Consider the following 20642-nt stretch of genomic DNA (forward strand, 5'->3'; position numbering starts at 1 on the left):
CCCAGAGGGCTTCCTAGGCTATAATCCTTAAAGCCGACTGCCACATTTTTCTCCCATAGAACAACTGGTGGGTTCAAATCATTTTCAGTTAGCAGCTGAGAGCTTCACCACTGTGCCACCAGGGCTGCTAACGTGGGCCCCAGGTCCCCCCAAACTGTAGGCTCTGGGGGGCTGCTCCAGTGACCCCACCACTGAACTCACAATTGAGGACGATCAGGAACAGGAAGTCATTCCCGACAAAACTCGAGCTGCCACTTAGACTTGACAAGCTGAGTCCTGGAGCACCTCCAACCTGCCCCGCCCCCAGATTGTAAAAGGGGCCACTGAAGCCCAGAGGGGGACTGATGACCGCACCTTGTCAGCCAGCCAGTGGCAGGTAGCAACGGGAATCCCAGGCCCCACTCAGGCCTTTTCCTGCAAGCACAGCTGCGGGCGTGGCCTGAGCTGTTGTTGCTGCCAGGTGCCACTGAGTGGGCTTCAACTCACAGCAACCCTGTGCACAACAGGACGAAACACTGCCCGGTCCTGTGCCATCCTCACAGTCGTTGCCACGCTTGAGACCATCATCACGGCCACCATAACCATCCATCTCATTGAGGGCCTTCCTCTTCTTCACTGACCCTCTGCTTTTCCAAGTATGATGTCCTTCTCCAGGGAACGGTCCCTTCTGACAACATGACCAACGCACAAGAGACGAGGTCTGGCGAGAATGTGCATCCTGGAGCCCTCTGGCCTACAACAACACAGGGAGCATTCCGGCTGCACTTCCTCCAGGACAGGTATGTTACGTCTGGCAGTCCACGGTGTTTTTTATACTCTCTGCCAACACCATAACCCAAAGGCATCTACTCATCTTCGGTCTCCCTTGCCTGTTGTCCAGCTCTCACATGCATACGAGGCGATTGAAAATACCATGGCTTGGGTCAGGCGCACCTCAGTCCTCACGGAGACATCTTTGCTCTTTAGCAGTTTAAAGAGGTCTTCTGCGGCAGCTTCACGCAGTCGAGCTAAGCTGGTGTGGGTCCGTCACCTCGGCCCCCGTCCACGTCCCGACGGAGTTTCTCTCCAACAGGAAAGTAGCAGCCACAGCAGCACCCCCACCCCCGGCACCGTCTCCACAGCAAGTGGCTTAATCCTCTCCCCAGCCCCGGTGGTTGTTGCGGTTGCCAGCCGCCAGCAAGTTGCTCCCGACCTGTGGCGACCCCATGGGACAGAGAACTTCTCCAGAGGGTTCTCTGGGCTGAGCAGGTGGCCAGGCCTGTCTTCTGCAGAACCGCTGGGTGAGTTTGAATTGCTGGGTGAGTTTGAACTACCAGCCTTTCAGTTATCAGCCAACTGTGACCCACGTGCATGCCAGGGCTCCTGACAGCCTGAGCAGGAAGGGCTCACCTTTTACTACCCATTCTCACAGGTGGAGAAACTGAGGCTCCGGGTCTCAGTGACTTGCCCGAGATCACCCAGGTGTTAAGGTGCAAAGTCGGTTCAGCCCACCATCTCTAACCTTGACACAACCGCCCGGAGGTCTCCCCACACAGTGACTGGGGACCAGGACGCGCGGTCCTCACTGAGGACCAAGCCACCTTGCCTTCTTCCCTCCTTCCGCACCAGTGCCTGCCCCACTGGGCGCCTGGGCCTCAGCCTGACCCCGGCCACAGGAGCTGCCAGCCCGGAGGGGGAGAAGGATCCGGATGCAGATGAACACAGCCTTGCCCCCACCAGGAGGGGAGGGGAGAGCTGACTAACAGGGTCCCTCCCAAGCCCACTTGCTGCCCTGAGACTGAATCAGTGCTCAGTGCCCTCCCCCGCCTCCTCCCACATGGTGGCTACCCCCCTGGAGGAGCCATCCACACTGAGCTGAAGGGGCCTCGGATCTCCGGGCCCCACCCCCTCAACATTGCAGTCAGGACACTGGGCCTGGGAGGCCAGCAGACCTGGTCACACAGGCCTGGGCCCCAGCTCTCAGGGACCACCTCTGCTCCCACCCCCTGTGGCCCAGTCTCTCAGAGGGGCAGGCAAGTGTGGCCAACCCAAGGAACCCGGAGCCTTCTCGGCGTCCTGCAGCCGATGGAAGGCTCTCAAACGGGCTAAGCTTGCCCGGCCCACCTGCCCTGGGCTCTGCTCCCCGACACAAGCCTTGGGAAAGCCCCTCGCTACTGTCCAGAGGGCAAAAGAGACGTGGAGACAGGTATGGGGCCAGAGAGTGTTGCTTTTCACTGTAAACCAAATGTTTCACGTATCAACCACACATTTGTATTTCTTTGAGAAAGAGCTTTGAAAATTATTAACATAAAATAAAAGCCGTGCCTGAATCCTAACCCCACATCCCCATGGCCTTGGCTAGCATCTCTCAAGAAGGGAACTCACCACCCTCAAAACCAGAACAGCTCTGTCCGGGGCACGACTGACTGGTCCATTTCCTGGGGAGATGCCTCCCTGACACGTCCCCCCATGATCCACGTTCTTCCTTCCAGGGTCGCACACAGCTCTGAGGTGGCACATACCAGGGAGCGGGGGACAGGGCACACGACAGGGACCCAAGTCACACAGAGCCCAGCCCCGCCCCTTCCTCACTGTGTGACCCGGAGCAAAGACTCCGCTTCTCTCGGTGTCGGTTTCCTCATCTGTAAAATGGGAATTTAAAATAGTGCACCTACTTTAGAGGGCCGTTCCAGGGCCTGAGTAAGTTAACATGTCTGCTTCCTAACCCAGTCTTCCTGGACACATCTGCCCAGCCTGACTGTCGCCTCCCTGATTCTAGATCTCATATCTCTGTAAATATGACCTGTTCACATTCAGTTTCCTCGGGACTCCTCTAAGGCTTCGTTCATGCTAGTCCCTCTGCCCGGAACACTCTTCCCTCACCCTGTTCCTTGACTCCTACTTGCACTGGCTTGTGCTGTCTCCTGACATCCTCCCTGCACCTCGTCACGAGGCTGGTGTCTCCTCTGGGCTCCCACTGGTCCTGCTTCTCTTTGTCCTAACAACCCTGCTGACACGCTGCCCCTGTCCATCTATTCATGGACAACTTGAGCACAGGAACTGGCCTTGTCCCCCCGATGCCTGTCACAGAGGCTCCAAAGGTGGTCTGGCAATGTTTGTTGAATGACTGAATGACTCAGAGACCTGCCCACTGTCTGCTCTCTTGCCCTCAAGCTTTGCTTTCTAGACTGGGCCGTCTCCCTGTCGCCCCAGAATCAAGCCCTACCTCTCAGGTCTGCTCCCCAACCAGGGTCCTGGCTAGGGGCTTCCCCTCACTTCTCTTCCTCCACTTCCCCACAGTGAGCTACCCAGCCCCACCCCACTGACATGTCTCAAGACCAATGTCACCAAGGCAGCCCACACAGAGGGCTGGGGGCTTCTGGAAAGTGGGGTACCTCTTGGGGAGCCCAGGAGGGAGTGGGAAGTAGTGACACCAGCTGCTTTAGGCTCCGACCAGAAGGCCAAGCCAGCCGGCTGGGGTTTGAAACACTCTCCTCCCAGGCCTCAGCCTGACCCATCTGGAAGACCCCTTCAAAGCCCCTTCCGAGACCCCCTGACCTCACCCGCACACAAGCCCCCAGCCTTCTTTGTCTCAAGGCCTTGGGGAAGGCCGTCATCCATTTTCAGTAGCATTCAAAGGCCAATGAGCCCACAGTTTATTTTCTTAGAAATAATGGATTTTTTCTGGTTAGCATTCCTTCCATGGAAAAACAAATACAGCCACTGTAATAAGAAGCGGGCCAGGAGGAGGCACGAGGGCCTGGAGGAAGGGGCAGCGAGAGGCCTGGGAGCCTGGAGACATTGAAGGTGGGGGCAGAGAACTTCTAACCCTGAGAGAAACAGGATGTGGAAGAAAAAAAACCAACCTGCAGGAAGCGGCAGTGCCTTCCACACGCTCTCACACACCACAGAACCCCTCCATCCTCAACCCTCTGCTCAATGCCTACCCTGCAAGGCGGGTGTCAGTGCACCCATCTGATGGATGAGACCGGGCTCAGGAAGGTTAAGCCACTAGCTGGGCTGAGTGAGTGAGTGAGCAAGGATCAAACCGCAGACCTCTGAATCCTCGCTGCAAACACTCCTATCAACTATCAGAGCTGGAAGGGATGCCTGAGACCCACTTCAGTTCCACTTCCCCAACCTGGCCCAGAGGACACCTCCTCCAGGAAGACCTCCCTCCTTTCTCCCTAGCTCTGGTGGCATAGTGCCTAAGGCATTTGACTGCTAACTAGAAGGCTGGTGGTTCAAATCCATCCTTCCGTAGAGATACCGCCTCAGAAACCCAAGGAGGGGTCGCTACGAGTCGGATCTGACTCGACAGCAGTGAGTTTTAGTTTTCCCTCTTTTGGGCAGAAATACACACTCCCGCTTCTCTGCTCCTTCTGAGTCACTCTGCTTTTCCATTGTTGGAATCAGCTCTTCCTGATGATTTTTCTCCCACTAACCTGGGAGGTCTTCAGGGGCAGGAAACCCCAGGCCTGCCCCACAGCAGTGCTCAGAGAACATTCTCAATACCAAAGTGAGTCCAGGCCAATGCGTCCGTTATGTAGCTGGGCAAACTGAGCCGCAGCGAGGTGATCTTGCCTCCAATACTTACCGGCCACCAGCAGGAGCTTAAGTTGTTCTTTTGAAAAACATACACGGGCTCCAAGGGTTTTTCCTGAGAGGCCTCAACTCTAGAGCTTGGCTGGGCCCAGCTACAGGCAGCACTCCGTAATTGATGGCTGACAGCAACCTGGAATTCTAAGCCACATCCAATTTCTTCCTGCCTGCTGGTGGGGGGGACTTGAGTGCTTTCATCTTCCAAGGAGCACATGTTAGCATCCATAATTGCACGGTTGAAGGCTGGGGGGAAGGAATTTCCCCTCCCTCCCTCCCCGGACGCTAGCCTCCTCCTGCCTTTCCTGACCTCCCTCCGCACCCCACACCAGAATTTTATCTGGAGTTTCCATAAAGTGTGCAGTGATGATGATGGAGAAGCTTTATTAAGCTTAGAGACATCATTCGCCGAGCAGGCCAATGGGTTTTAAGATGTTTGTTGGATGTTCAACGAAATGGATTGCTGGGTGGTCATTAGGAGTTTTGTGAAAACGGTTAATAACATGCCCTGTAATCTGCCAAACTTCAGTGACTGACAATAGACCCCGGGGCCATAAGATGTAGGAAGTAACTATTTACAATCATTGCCTACATGCTAATTTTGTGGTCTCCGATGCCCTAAAGCTTGTCATCCCCCCCCACACCCTTCTCACCAAAAAGAGAAGACAGTAATATATTGGATAGGCTATGGCCAAAACAAAAAGTTACTTTCCCCCAGAGTTTTAATGATAGCATTTTGGAAAAGGCTCGAGTTGGAACTTGCAAGTGGGATAAAGTACTTGAATAAATGGTCTGAAAAATTAAGCACACGTAGAAGGGGCGATGTGCAAGGCTGCTTCAGACTAAACAGCGGTTATCGGGGGGCCTTAGCTATGTAAACAAGCCATCAGGGGGCAGTTTGCTCTTCGTTGGGGCCTGGTCCTGGTTATAAGCAAGAGCTTTTAATTAAGATTAGTACAACCCAATTCAAGCTATAATTTGGCCCTTTTCCTTAGTAAATGTCTATGAAAACAAGGCAATTAAGGTTAAATGAGTTGAAGCACTTAGAGGGGGTGCAGCAGCCCCTCCTCATCCCCAGCCTGCCCCCTCGGCAGAATGAGCACAGACAGACCCAGCTAATTCAGACCAGGAGGCCAGGCCAAGGCTGGGCTGCCCTGGCGGCTTCCTAACGGACCTCGTGCAAGAGGTCTGGGGAGCCGGGGAAGCAAACACAAGGCCAGTGGAGACAGAGTGTGCAAAGGTCCTGTGGCAGGAAGGGACTAACAGAGGCAGGGATGCCGGGTGAGTGCAGGGAGGAAAGCCAGCGCATGTGCGAGAGCTGACACTAGCTAGCGGCTAGCGTGCTGGGCTAACCTGGGGAGGAGTCGGCCCAGTTATACGGATGGATGACATGCTTCCAGCCCCTGCCCTTCACAGGGCTTGGCTCAGACAAGCAGGTGGGAATGATGGCAGGGTGAGCGGCCTAAAGACAAAAGGGTCCCTAGATTCACAGTTCGTATATCCCACATTCCAATTATTAATGGACGCTTGCAGCTGTTTCTTCCCATTTTAAGTCATGTCACCCCAGCAAATAAAGGTCCCGAAAGCTTCACTCCATCCACATTAAAGTCAGTTCTCCTCTGAGGAGGCAGTTCTTCCTTAATGGTATTTTGAGTGCCTTCCGATCTGAGGGGCTCATCTTCCAGCACTGTCTTGGACAACGTGTCAGGGCTCGTCATAAAGGTTTCCAGGAATATATCAGATAGTGTTTCACTCCTATTCATAAAGTTTCCACTGGCCAACTCTTTGAGAAGTGGATGGCCCCTTCCTTCTTTCGAGTCTGCCTTAGTCTGGAAGCTCTGGTGAAACCTGTCCACTACGGGTGACCCTGCTGGTATTTGAAATACTGGTGACATAGCCTCCAGCCTCACCACAACACACCAAAACCAAAACCAAACCCACTGCTATAGAATCAATTCTGACTCATAGCAACCCCCATTGGGTTTCTGAGGCAGTAGATCTTCACGGAAGTAGATTGCTCCGTCTTCCTTCTGTAGAGTGGCTGGTGGGTTTGAACCTCCAACCTTCTGGTTAGCAGTCAAATGCCTTAGGCACTGCACCACCAGAGTGCCTTCATAGCAACATGCAAGCCACCAAAGTATGATGAACTGACAGACGAATGGTGGAAGGGTCCCTGCAGTCCCTCTAATGCCACAGCTAAAGAGTCTCTCTCTGTTTTCAGACATGCTGAGGGGGGCCTGGCTCATTGCTGGGACCCAGCACTGACCTAGGTTAAAACTCAGGCCTCCCTATGTCTCAGCTGGTGATCTGGCTAAAGGCTGACCTCTCCAACTACCTCTGCTACCGGCCTACCCTAGGTATCTCCTAAGCAGCTCCTGCCTGTTTAAAGCCTCAGCTTCCACACTTTTAGAAGCGGTGAGGCTCCGGGAAGCCTTTCCCAACACCTCAGGATGGACAGTGGCCATTTACCGTCCACCAATACCAGCTTGGGGCCCAGCCTTGGCTGAGGTCACACAGGCCATCACAACCCAGGGTGGCGGAGCTCTGGGGGAGGGATGCATGTATGGGAAGCCACGGGAGCTCACGGGTTATCACCTGACTAGGGCACCAAGGAAGGCTTCCTGGAGGAGGTGACCACTGCAGAAGATGGCTACTGGAGTCCATCCATTCACCCTTTCACCCAACAAATGCCTTCTAAGCAACAAGCCTGACACTGGGCCCCAGGGTTGGGGAGCTGAACAGGTCACGAACCCTGCCCTTTGAGGAGCCCACATTCCAGTTGAAGACTGAGGAAAACATTAATGTGCCATGAGGTGTACATGGATCTGGGGAGGGGACAACAAGGAGGGGTGGCCACCTGTAACATACGGGGGCTGCCCCCCCACATGTAGTCAAGTTCCCTCCACCTCTAGTATCTCTGAGTTGGCCTTGAGTTGCTGCAGGTTCCGTCAAGAAGTGAATCATCAAGGAAACACGGAGGTATCCCAGCCTTGCTTGGAGCCTTTCCCAACTGTCTGAGTTGGGAAAACTTAAGCCCCTGGCCAGCCTTAAGCTGACCACATGGGGACCCCAGACAGTTTCCTACACAAAGCTGCAACATGGCTGGATGGGAGGAAGTCAAGTCACTGTCAGTCTCCATTGTCCCTGCTGGTGTGGCAGGAGACTGTGCCCAGGAGAAGTGCATGGGGGTTGCCTCAGGTGCTGGGCTTGACAATCAGCAAGAGTCTCAAAGGGGCAGCGTGAAGGATGCTAAGAGGCATAGTCAGCCCCGCAGGGGCCCTTCCATCACCTGGACCATTGCTTGTGAAGAGCTGGGGAGCTGGTGGGTGCCATCCTCCTGGGCCTGCTCTGATGGGAATCCATCCTCTATGTACCCAGGAAACTATAAAGTCTGTGGGACTGTAGGGCAGGGTGCTCACTCCCCCCAAAACTCCAACACTGGCCTGGACAGAACCCCAGGCCAGCTCAGATGGGTGTCTCATCTAAAGCGGCGGGGGCTGTCTGGAGTGTGCGGTGACTGGTTATCAAGTCTACTGTGGAAGAGGCTGGCATGTTTGCCATCCCCAAAGTAGGCTTAGTTCAAAAAGGAAAGTCTTCTGTCATGTGTCTTTTATTTGTATATTCTTGTAAATGATTGCTTGTGATGTGTGTCTCTATGGGATTCAGATACACATAGACAATTTATCTGAATAGTCAGTGAATAAAAACACCCCATTTCTCAGCCATTTTAGATCCTGGGAATTGTTGGGAAAAGACGAAGCTTCACTCTCACATATTGAACATCATCATCCTCAACATCACCACCATCATTATCAACATTATAGTCATCAATATCACTATCATGAACATCATCAATCATTACTCATCATCATGATGTCATCATCAATTATCATTCATCATCATGAACATCATCATCAACACCATCATCATCAACACCATCATCATCATCACCATCATCATCACCCTCAACATGAACACCATCATTGTCAACCTCACCACCATCATTAGCAATACTATCATCGTGAATATCTCTGTCATGAACATCATCAATCAACATTCACCATCATCAACGTCACCATCATGATCCTCAACATCAGCACCATTATTATCAATAGTATCATCATCAATATCACTCTCACGAACATCATCAATCATAATTCATCATCATGATGTTATCATCAATCATCACTCATCTCATGAACATCATCATCAACATCACCACCATCATCATCAATATTATCATTGTCAATATCACTGTCACGAACATCATCAATCATTACTTATCATCATGATGTCATAATCAATCTTCATTCATCATGATGAACATCATCATGAACATCACTATCATCACCATCATCATCATCATCATTATCATCAACATTATCACCATCATCACCCTCAACATGAGCATCATCATCAACCTCACCACCATCATTAGCAATATTATTATCATGAATATCACTATCATGTACATAATTAATCATCATTCATCATCATCAACATCACCATCATCATCCTCAACATCAGCACCATCATTATCAATATTATCATCATTGATTTCACTATCATGAACATCACCATCACCATCATCATCATCATCACCATCATCACTATCATCACCATCATCATCATCACCATCATCATCAACCATAATTTATCATCATGATGTCATCAATGCCATCAACATCACCATCATCAGCATCATCAACATCATCAATATCATCATCATTAACAATATCATGAATATTAACATCATCATCATTATCATCACCACCACCAACATTATCATTCATCATCATGCATCATCATGACATCATCATCATCAAGACATCATCATCATCATGACATCATCATCACTGATCATCATCTATCATCATGAACATCATCGTCATCACCATCACCAGCATCATCATCTTCACCATCAAGATCATCACCGTCACCATCATCATCACCATCATTATCAATCATCATTCATTATCATCAACATGATCAACATTATCCTTATCACCATCACTATCGATATCATCAACAATATCACCATCATTATCATCATCATCATCATCATCACCATCAATCACCACTATTATCAAGATCATCAATATCACCACCATCACTGTAACAGAACCTCATGGTTAGAGTTGTGCCCATGTCCCAGGCTATGTTCAAAATGCTTTTAATTTGTTAGCATATTTCATCCTCACAATATCTCCATGAAGTCAATACTACTGTTATCTCCATTTTACAAACAAACAGGTTAAGTACTTGTTCAAACTACACTGGAAGGATTTGACCCCAAGCAGTCTGGCTCCAAAGTCCCTGCTATAAGCATTTGCTAATCTGAATACAGACTGTTCATACCCTCTTCCCAGAGCAGAAATTCCAGACAGACATAACCACCTATAGAAATGCAGTGTGGACAAATGGGTCCATCAAATCTGGGCTCTGATCCCAACTCGGGTAAGACCCCTGTTCTCTTGGGCCTTGACTTCCTCATCTGTAAACCAAGGAAGTGAACAGCTAGATGGCCTCTAAGCTCCCTCAGGCTTCCACTACACACAGCCTGCAGCCCCTCCAGGTTTCACGGAGTGCCCAGAAGCTGACACACGGTCCTATTACAGAAGCCAGTGGGGAATCTGGTGGCCCTTTGGCTGAATACTCCAGCAGTTGCATTGGTTCTGACACTCGATGGCTGTGGATGGGTCCCCTGGGATGAGAAAACCTCAGGCCAGTAGGACAGTGACCACTCAGGCCCCCAGACTCCACACCAGTCCACTTCAGGAAGTGAATGACCCAAAGGCATCTTCCTCTCAGTTTCTAACAGTTATTCTCTGTGCTATTAATATGGCAGGAACTCTGGTGGCATAGTGGTTAAAGCATTCATCTGCTAACCAAAAGGTTGGTGGTTCAAACTCACTAGCCACTCTTTGGGAGAAAGATGAGGCAGTCTGCTCTGTAAAGACTAACAGCCTTAACTCTCTGGTGCAGTTCTACTCTGTCCTCTAGGGGTGCTGTGAGTTGGAATTGACTCAATGGCAGTGGGTCTTTTTTTTTTTTTAATCATTATTATTAATATGGCAACTCAGCAGGTACAAATTCACCACTTATACTCTGCTAACCTGCTACTGAAGAATTCCCACTGACAAATATTTTCCACTGACAAACATGCAGCCCAATCAGACTATAAACTCCTTGAAGGCGGGGACCAGGTGACACTATAACTATCACCTCTTATCTCACTTGGTGATTTTCAAAGGTCTTCACATTCATAATCTCATTTGAGTGTGAAACCACTCTGAGAGACATGGAGACAGATCATCACCACCACCACCACCATCTGTCTGATGGTGGTGATGATGGTGGTCGTCATGGTGGTGGTGGTGGTGACGATCTGTAATGATGGTGATGTTGGGGAGGATGATGACAGTGATGATGGTGATGGTGTGGTGGGGAGGATGATGACTGTTGATGGTGACGGTGATGGTGGTGGTGGTGGTGATGGTGATGATGTTGATGATGGGGATGGTGGTGGTGATGGTGGTGGTGATGGTGTGGTGGGGAGGATGATGACAGTGTTGATGGTGACGGTGATGGTGTGGTGGTGGTGATGGTGGTGGTGATGGTGGTGGTGATGATGATGATGGGGATGGTGGTGGTGGTGGTGGTGGTGATGGTGTGGTGGGGAGGATGATGACAGTGTTGATGGTGACGGTGATGGTGGTGGTGGTGGTGATGGTAATGATGTTGATGATGGGGATGGTGGTGGTGATGGTGTGGTGGTGAGGATGAGGATGGTGATGACAGTGATGGTGACCATGATGGTGTGGTGGTGGTGATGGTGATGATGTTGATGATGGTGATGGTGGTGGTGGTGGTAATGATGGTGATGTTGGTGAGGATGATGGTGGTGGTGATGATGATGGTGATGATGACAGTGGTGATGGTGATGATGATGATGGTGATGGTGATGGTGATGGCGGTGATTCCAGTATATACTGTACACTGAGTGCCCACCATGAGCCATACACCGAGGCTGGCAGACCCTAGGCACACAGCATCTCATTTAATCTCAGGATAGAATGTGGCGGAAAGTATTTTTGGTCCATCTAACCAAAGGAGAAACTGAGGCTTGGGGAGGTCAAACGACCACCCAAACTCTCACTCCAGTCAGAGCAGAGGTGGCTACAGCTTAGTGCCCCTGTGCAAAGACAAGGCCTGTCCCCATCTCCATTCCCATTGGCTAGGGTTCAAATGACACGGCCGTGAGGTATCCCGTGGACTCAGCACTCCACACCCCTATCCTGCCCTCACACTCCCCTCTATGGACCCTACAAGGCACTCATTTACTTTGAACTCCAGTCTAGGCAGGAGAGAGACTAAATATTTTCTGTACACCATGCTGGTGCCAAGCCCTGTCCCAGGCGTGGGAACAAAGCAACACATGGAAAAGGGCTTCTGGAATCGAGGAGCTCAGTGTGAGCTTCCCGGGGGCACAGCTGAGTCTGAAGTCTCACATGGTGGTCTCAATTCTGAGCCCGTGGCAACCTTGGGCCCTAACTAAACAAGCTCCTTATTCAGAGGGAGAGGAAGACGGCTCATTTTGATCCAGGGTCAGGAGTGCTGTAATGGAGGGAAGCCCAGGAGCTTCTGGGGGAAGGCTAGGTACTTAACTCATCCATGTGTATGTTTGTATGCATGTGTGTACAGAGGTGTAAGTGAAGGTATCAAGGAAGGCTTCCTGGAGGAGGCAAACCTAAAGCACGATCAGGTACTAGCCAGTCACAAAGGGAGGGGAAGGAGCTTCAGGCAGGTGGAAGCCCAAGCTGGGGCTCTGGGACACAGGATGTGGATGTGTGGTCAGGACCCAGATACTGCTCAGGGTTTAGGAGGTAAAGGCAGGGTCCAGAGAGAGGCAGGAGAGAGCAGAGGCCCCTTGAGGGCCCTGGTAGTTCTCAAACATAGTCATACACACCCTGCCCTGCGGCCACCCCTCAGGCCAACAGAGGAAAGCTTCCCACTGCCCCGCTTTCTATAGGGTCCCAGCAGGTGACCCAGTCCTGACTTAACACCACAGCCAGGGCACCAGGCCTGCTGGGCAGGACAGAGGGTGCAGAAATGTTTACACACATCCTCACATGTGCCACGTGGAACCACCCAACCAACCCCCAGGCCCTGCCAGTGGCCTGGCCTATGCCAGCCCACCAGGCTTCTTGCTCATGACCTGCTGAATCTGCCCACAGCCTGGCTCCCTTCCAGAGGGTTGCGGGCAGGTGCCAGCTCCCCACTCTGGCCTCTGGACCCCACACAAGGCAAGGGAGGTGGCCAAGGCTGGCATGAGCCAGGACGACGTTGTCTGCCCAGTGCTTGGCTCAAAGTGGAGACTCAGTCAATGAGATGGATAAACAAACGCCAGCATCCCGGGGAGGCCAGCTGCGTTTTCTGTATGACTTTAGCTCCTATAAAGCCATGGACTAGGAGCCGTGGTAGTGCAACAGTAAAGCGCTCAGCTGTTAGCAAAGGCTGGTGGTCCAAACCCACCCAGTGGCTCCTTGGGAGAACAGGCCTGGTGTTCTGCTCCCATAAAGATTACAGCCCAGGAAACCCTATGGGGCAGATCAACTCTGTCCTTTTGAGTTGCTATGAGTCGGAATTGACTAGATGGTGCCCAACAACAATAAACCCTTCTACAGAAAGAACAGGTACCCAACTTGCTCTTACGGACCATTTTCCTAATGCAAGTCTCCCACTTTGAAAAACTCAGCTGGCTTGAGAGAAGGCATCAAGCAGCTGAGAGCTGTGATATGGGACATAAGAGACCTGGGAGTCGGTCCCTGCTCTGCTGTGGTGACACTCAGGGGCCTTGGAGAAGACACTGCACCTCTGCAAGCCTCTTCTATAAAACAGGGACCTACAGGGAAAACCTGGATCAGTGCCACTCACCCAGGGGTGCACGTCAGCCATGGAGAGGCCCGATTCAAGCCCCATGGAGCTGGAACGAGCCCACAGACCCTTGTGAACAAACACACCCAGAAGTGCTGTCCGGCTTAGAGGGTTCTGGCCCCACAGCCAGCTGGGGCTCCTTGTCTGTCCGACTTTCAGCCTGCCAGGGAGGCAGGTTCTAATGCCAGATGGTCAGACAAGGCAAAGAAAGCTGGGTGGACAGATGGATGGACGGCACAAATCCACGTGTCTCTGCCCATGCTCTGGCATTCAAGATGGAAGGCCTGGGATAGCCTCCCAAATGCTGTGACCGGCCATCAGCCAGGTCCCCTGGGGACCTATGGGCTGCACTGGGAGGTTTCGGATTTGAAGTTAGGGACCACAGGGGGAGTCACACCAGACCCTTCCCACCCCCTCTGTCCAGTCAGGGACAGATACACAAATCCTTCATCCAAAGCTTCATCTCAACTTCTTTAAAAATCTCATGCCTTCAAACCCAGGTAAGCTGGGTACCCCATGACTCTTACCTCCCCGCCTCCAGGAAGTAGCTCCTGTTTCCAGGAAGCCTACAGCCCCCTCCCAGGGCTGACAGTGGCTGTGCTGCCGGCCCCCATAGGGCAGGACTTGGTGTCCAAGCAGCCATGGCCACCACAGGACCGGCCCCACTGTCTAGGGAGCAGGGAGGACGGCTCAGCCCGGCTCACCTTCACACTGTCTCCCTTCTCCCTTGTAGCCTGGCTTGCACAGACACTTGTAGGACTTGGGTGTGTTCTGGCAGATGGCATCGATGTGGCAGTCATCCGTGCCCTCCGAGCACTCGTCCACGTCCACTGCCCCTGTGGTGGGAGACAACAGGTGAGGTGTGGCCTCAGAAGTGGGGGGCAAGTGGGGGGACCTTCTCCTGCTGCTTGTCCTTCACTCCTCATGGGGTAACGCACAACAGTAGTCACCTGGGGCAGCCACTGTGCGCCAGGCAGGGGCCACCGATACCCTCGGTCTCACTTATTTTCACAATGCTATTAAGCAGGATGACTAGTCCCACTAATTAAGCACAATTAATCAATTCTGCATGAGCTCATGTGCTCATGTGGATCCTGTACAGGGATAAGAGGGAGTTGTTTGAACAGAACAAGGGGATACTGCATGGTATAAAATCAGGAAGGGTGTGCCTCAGGGTTACATCCTCTCACCATATTTATTCACTCTGTAGGCTGAGGGAATAATCTGAGAAGCTGGACTTTGTGAAGAAGAACACGGCATCAGGATTGGAGGAAGACTCACTAACAACCTGCAATTTGCAGATGACACAACCTTCCTTGCTTGCTGAAAGTGAGGATGACTTGAAGCACTTACTGATGAAGATTAAAGACTACATTCTGCAGGATGGATTACATCTCAACATAAAGAAAACAAAAATCCTCACAACTGGACCAATAAGCAACATCATGATAAATGGAGAAAAGATTGAAGTTGTCAAGGATTTTATTTTACTTAGATCCACAATCAATGCTCATGGAAGTGGCAGTCAGGAAATCAGACAACATATTACTGCATTGGACAAATCTGCTGCAAAAGACAAGGTGCTGAAGAGCAAAGACGTCTTTGAAAACTGAGGTGCACCCGACCCAAGCCATGGTATTTTCAATCACCTCATGTGCATGTGAAAGCTGGACAATGAATAAGGAAGACCATCGAAGAGTTGATACATTTGAATTGTGGTGTTGGCAAAGAATATTGAATATACCATGTGCAAAACAGTATGACCATTGTGGCATATGGTGTGGTGTTTCCTTAAAAAATCTGAAAATAGAAATACCATTTGACCCAGCAATTCCATTACTAGGAATATATCCTAAAGAGGTGAGAGATAGCACATGGACAGACATATGTACACCTATGTTCACTGCAGCACAGTTCACTATAGCAAAGAGATGGAAGCAACCTAAATGCCCGTCAACGGATGAGTGGATAACCAAATTATGGTACATGCACACGATGGAATACTATGCCACATTAAAGAACAATGAGGGATACGCGCATCATCTCACACGTGGATGAACCTGGAGGACATTATGCTGAGTGAAATAAGTCAATCGCAGAAGGACTAGTATTGTATGAGCCCATTACTGTAAAAAGACAAAGGGGTTTGCTTGGGAAAGGGAACTCACTTTGTAAGTTTCCGGGGTGGGGAGGGAAGAGGAGGGATTAATTCCGGGCTAGTTGGAGCCCACACGCTGACGTGGGTAAGGGGAGGGATGTATGGAAAGAGTCTGTGACCACCATGATAACATTAGGAAAAGAGAGGACACTGAATTGTGCACATAGGAGATAGACGACAGAAGCTAATACCAACCAATGTGTCCACAACACTGCATTGCTGTTAACACCAAACACCAGGCTACAAATTAACACATAAACATTTGAGAGGATCACATGGGGGTCAGTGAACAGGAGTACTCTAGACCAAGGATAGATTCAGTGCAGGCTAATCTTGCAGACACCAGTGATACAAAATACCCCCAATCCTTACAGAAACAACAGAAGACAGACATAGAGTAATCCCTCACAGACAGCCAGACACTATGGGAGAGATCCAATAGATCTACTATCTCAGGACCATAGTACTGGGGGACACCAGACTCAATTGGCACAACAAAATACATAAAAGCCTTGTTCCGCATCCTACATTGGTGAGTAACGAATGGGGTCTTAAAAGCTTTCAAGTGGCCACCTAAGATGCAGCTAACGGTTTCCTATAATTGGAAGCAAAGAAGAGCACAAAAACCAAGGGAATTTGGAAGCAATCAGCCCTGGGACACAATGGCCCTCGAGACCAGAAGAACTAGATGGTGCCCGGCCACCAATGCCAACCACTCAGGAAAGGATCACATCTGGAGATCCTGGATGTTGTTGTTGTTGTTGTTTGCCGTCGAGTCAGCCCTGACTCATAGTGACCCTTCCTTGGGTTTCCGAGGCAGTATCACTACAGAAGTAGGATTGCCCAACCTTCCTTCCGAGGAGTGGCTGGTGGGTTTGTTCTGTTCTGGTGAGCAGTCAAGTGCCTTAGGCACTATGCTACCAGAGCTCTGGTAGCTTCAGTAGAGCTACCAGAGTAGATCTATTGAATCTCTCCCATAGTGTCTGGGTGTCTATCCTGGATAGAGTGGGAGAAAAAATGTGGAACAAAATCCAAAAATTCAATAATGACCAGAATTACTGGTCAGATGAGATCTGGTGCAACTCCCAATACCATGGCCCTGGAATACATTCTGGGCCTGGAATAAAACGCACCCCCAGGGGCGGGCTCTCAGCCCAATAGTTAACAAGATGTACACGCAGAACCACTCCACTCAGGATGTCGCACCCACATACTCTATGGTAATACATCCCTTAGAGCAATAGACCACGGGGTACCAGAGGGGCAACAGTCACACGGAGGACATGCAGGACACACAGGAAGGCATAATGATGAGGGACACGGGGGAGGGTTACAGGGCAGGGAGGGGAGGAGACTGGATTAGGGCTGGACATGGCGAATGGGGAATGAAACTAAATGTACATGTAATGTTGAATGTAAAACAAACTCTTAAAAAAATTTTTTTTTTAAAAGAATATACCATGGACTGCCAGAAGAATGTCTTGGAAGAAGTACAGCCAGAATGCTCCTTAAAACTGAGAATGGCCAGACCTGCCCTTGGACGGGTTATCTGCAGGGACCAGTCCCTGGAGAAGGACATGATGTCTGGTCAAGTGGAGGGTCCGTGACAAAGGGAAGACTCTCAAGGAGACATAGTGACACAGTGGCTGCATTGATGGGCTGAAGCATAGCAAGGACTGTGGGGCTGGCCCAGGACCGGGCCGTGGTCCGTCATGTGACACACAGAGTTGTCATGAGTCAGAAGCAACTAGACAGCACCTAACAACGAAAACAATACTCCCACTAAAAAAAGATGAGGAAATTGAGACTCAGGGTCGGGGGAAGAAGGCCTGGTGGTGCACGGCTTAAGCGCTCAGCTGGAAACAGAAAGATTGGGGATTGGGACCCACTCAGCTGCCCCACAGAAGACCTGGCTGTATGTTCCCATCAGAATTACAGCCAAGAAAGGCCCATGGACAGGTCTGCTGGGTCACATGGGGTTGCTATGTGTCAGAAAGGACTTGATGGTGCCCAGTGGCAGCAAGGGTCACAGGGAGGAAAAGCCAGCCGTCTCTCTCTGTGTCTTGCTCTCCCAACAAGCGTCACTCCCACCCGCCTCCACGCTCCTTATTCTAGAATTGAGTACCAGACCAGAGGGGTTGTTGGAGGAATTTGAATCCAGCTCCCTTGGATTATAGTTGGGGAAACGGAGGCTAGGCAGGCACAGTGCGCAAAGGCCCGGCCCGGAAGGCCCGGAAGGCCCGGAAAGTGAGCCGGATGTGGGATGCCCCGTGCCCTAGGCTGTGGAGGGACAGGATTGATAATCCAGCTTCCACACAACCACAGTGGAGCTTCCTAGCAGCAGAATCAAACCCCCAGCTGACCTGACCCAGGCTCTGGGTGCGTCTGACCTCCCGGCCCCTCCTCCTCTGCCTCAGAAGTCTTCAGATCCAACTCCCACACTCAAGTTCATTCTAGACTTCGAGGGCTCTGACATCCCTCATCTCCCATCTGCCAGTACACACACATATATACCACCTTCAGCCTGGAACAGCTGTGGGGCCCGGAAATGCAATACAGGTCCTATACGTCTGTGTGCACACCCCAACACACACATACACACAGCCCACATGGCCAGAGCACCCTCAGGGGCAGCACAGCTGGAACTTCAGCCACAGAAAGTCCAAGTTCATTCCATGGGTGACAAGCGAGGAGACAGAGGACCAGAGAGGGCTCGTTGGTCCACAGCACTTTAGGGGCAGGGCTGGCTCCGACACAGAGTAAACAAGTCCAGGGCTTTACTGTGGGACTTCCAGCTAGCTACCAATAAAACACAGATGGACAACAGACAGACAGACTGACCCAGGAGTACAGCACCAGGGATACCCAGCAGTCACCCAAGGGCAGCCACTCCAGCAGGAACTCAAACCGTCTCCATGTCTTCAAATCTCTGGCCTTGCCCTACAGTGTCCGGTCTCCAGGAATGTCCATGTGGGATGGTGCCCTGGCTGTCATGAGTTCTAAGTCGGGGTGCAGGGCTTCCTAAGAACTCCCACGGGACCCCTTCTCCAGACCCCAAGGCTCCAGGCTGCCTCTCCCTGAAGCACCCAGAGAGAACACAGCAGAAAGCACCTCCAGGCGTGCACACACAAGACAGGATGAATCACCTTCCAGGAGAGTCGTGTCTGCTCCGTTGGGCAGCCCACCCACTTCAGCTGTGGGTGCAGGAGGCCAGAGGTGGCAATTGGGGGCCAGCCACCAGCCAGTAGTAACATGGGGAAGGGGCAAAAGAGGCCCCCCAACCCCCTGCAGGGTGATATTGTCTTAAGGGCAGATGCCAGAGAACATGCTTGTATTGGGCAGGTGGGCTGCAGCAGGTCACAGTTGTGGCCCTTCCCACTTCCCAAGGGTCAGTGTGTAGGAACAAGAGGAGGAAAAGTTGTGAGGTCTCTGGTCTCCCACCCCTCAATCTCCCATCAGGAAGACGTCCTCATGGGGACAGGGCATGGCGGGAGCTGACCAAGGAGCAGGTGGGACACCTCCCAACACACTGGATCAGCGTGTCTTTGTGTCCCCTTGAAAAGGTTAGGGGCTGGGGAGAGGGCAGGGGAGGAGAGAGGCGCCCCAGGCTATGTGTCCCCACAGCGCAGTGGCTGCATGGGACTCCGTCCTGCAAGCAGCCAGCCCTCCCCCCACCAGCAGCTCTGACTGTGGGCTGCTGCAGAGGTGTCAGTCCCCGGGCATCTAAGTGTGAGAGCCTGGGTCACACATGAGCGGAAGGTGGGGGACCCAGAGACAGACACAGAGACACAAGAAGGGACAGAGGGGTAGAGACACAGGCAGGAACAGTGTACAGGGGTGCAGGACCCCAAAGCCTGGGAGAGACGCACCCCCAGACACGGAGGAGGGCCTGGGCAGGGGCTCCCACCTCCCCAGCTCAGCTCCAACAGCGAGACCTGGCAGCCCCTGGGGGCACGACTCTGAGGACACATACCCCCGACCCCACACACAGACCTTGGGGAACCCAGTGTAGCAGCCAGGAGGTGACGGGAGAATGCCAAGAACAGAGCAGGGGCAGGCAGGGACCCCCAATTCCCCACACCCCCAAAGTTGAGAGAGAGAGAGGAAACTCCTGCATAGATGTGGCGGGAGAGAGGAGAGCCCCTTCCAGACCACCAGAGAGCAGGAGGGGCAGAGTGGCAGGGCAGGGGGTGCTGGTGGAACCTAGGGGCATGTCCCCACCCAACACTGCTGCCCGTCCACCCTGGCGGATGCCTGTCCACTCCCTCCGTGCCTGCAGCCTCCCTCTGGGACCCCCTCTCGGAGGCTGATGTCTGACTGTCTCTGCCCTTTCTGTGTTCCCACCCAGCTCCTTCTGCCTGTCTGTCTGGGTGTCTGTTCCCTTCCTCTGCCTTCCACCCCCTCCTGCCTGAAGGTCCATCTGTCCGTCAGATTCCCTCTGTTCCATTTCCAGGCATCTCCATCCCTCTTTGTCTGTCTGTCTGTCCTCCTCTCTCCTTTCCACTCAGTCCTTCTGTCTCCTCTCTGGCTGTCCGTCAGTCTGCACCTCTCCCTTCGCCGGGTTAGGATCCCTCCCTAGGCTCCCTCTTTTGCTCTTTAGGGCGCCCCTTTGCCCCTTCTCCCTCCCTGGTTTTCCCCGGCTCCCCTCCGGCCTTGCTGGTCTCTTGGCCCCCTTCCGTGTCTGTCTTTCTCTGCGTTTCTTCTCCCCGTGTCCTTTTGTCTGTTTCCCCTCTGCTTCCTCTCTGTCCTTCTGTCCCTTCATCTGCCCCCTCCCCTCCCTTCTGCGGTATCGGTTCTTTCTCCCTCACTCCCCTCCTCCCGGCTCCCCTCTGGCTCCGGGGTCCCCGGCTCCGGGTCCGCGGGTCGGTCTCCCCCCGGCCAGCCGTCCCTGCCTTCTCTCCCCCTTCTCCGGGGCCCACCTCCTGCTGCGGACCCCGGGGAACCAGGAGCGGCCCCAAAAGTTACTTTG

At 52.1% G+C, this 20642-nt stretch overlaps 1 protein-coding gene across 1 annotated transcript in view; it reads right to left on the reverse strand.

The window, feature by feature from the left end:
- Positions 1-20642, reverse strand: part of SCUBE1 (signal peptide, CUB domain and EGF like domain containing 1) — a 188451-nt gene that overhangs the window by 137804 nt on the left and 30005 nt on the right. The window contains exon 2 of the mRNA XM_007941796.1: positions 14220-14351. Coding sequence (XP_007939987.1) covers positions 14220-14351 — 132 coding nt within the window. The remainder of the gene's footprint in view (positions 1-14219; positions 14352-20642) is intronic.

Source organism: Orycteropus afer, unplaced genomic scaffold, assembly GCF_000298275.1.
Source record: "Orycteropus afer afer isolate SDZICR_OR568_19922 unplaced genomic scaffold, OryAfe1.0 scaffold00083, whole genome shotgun sequence".
In the NCBI taxonomy this organism is placed as follows: Eukaryota; Metazoa; Chordata; class Mammalia; order Tubulidentata; family Orycteropodidae; genus Orycteropus; species Orycteropus afer.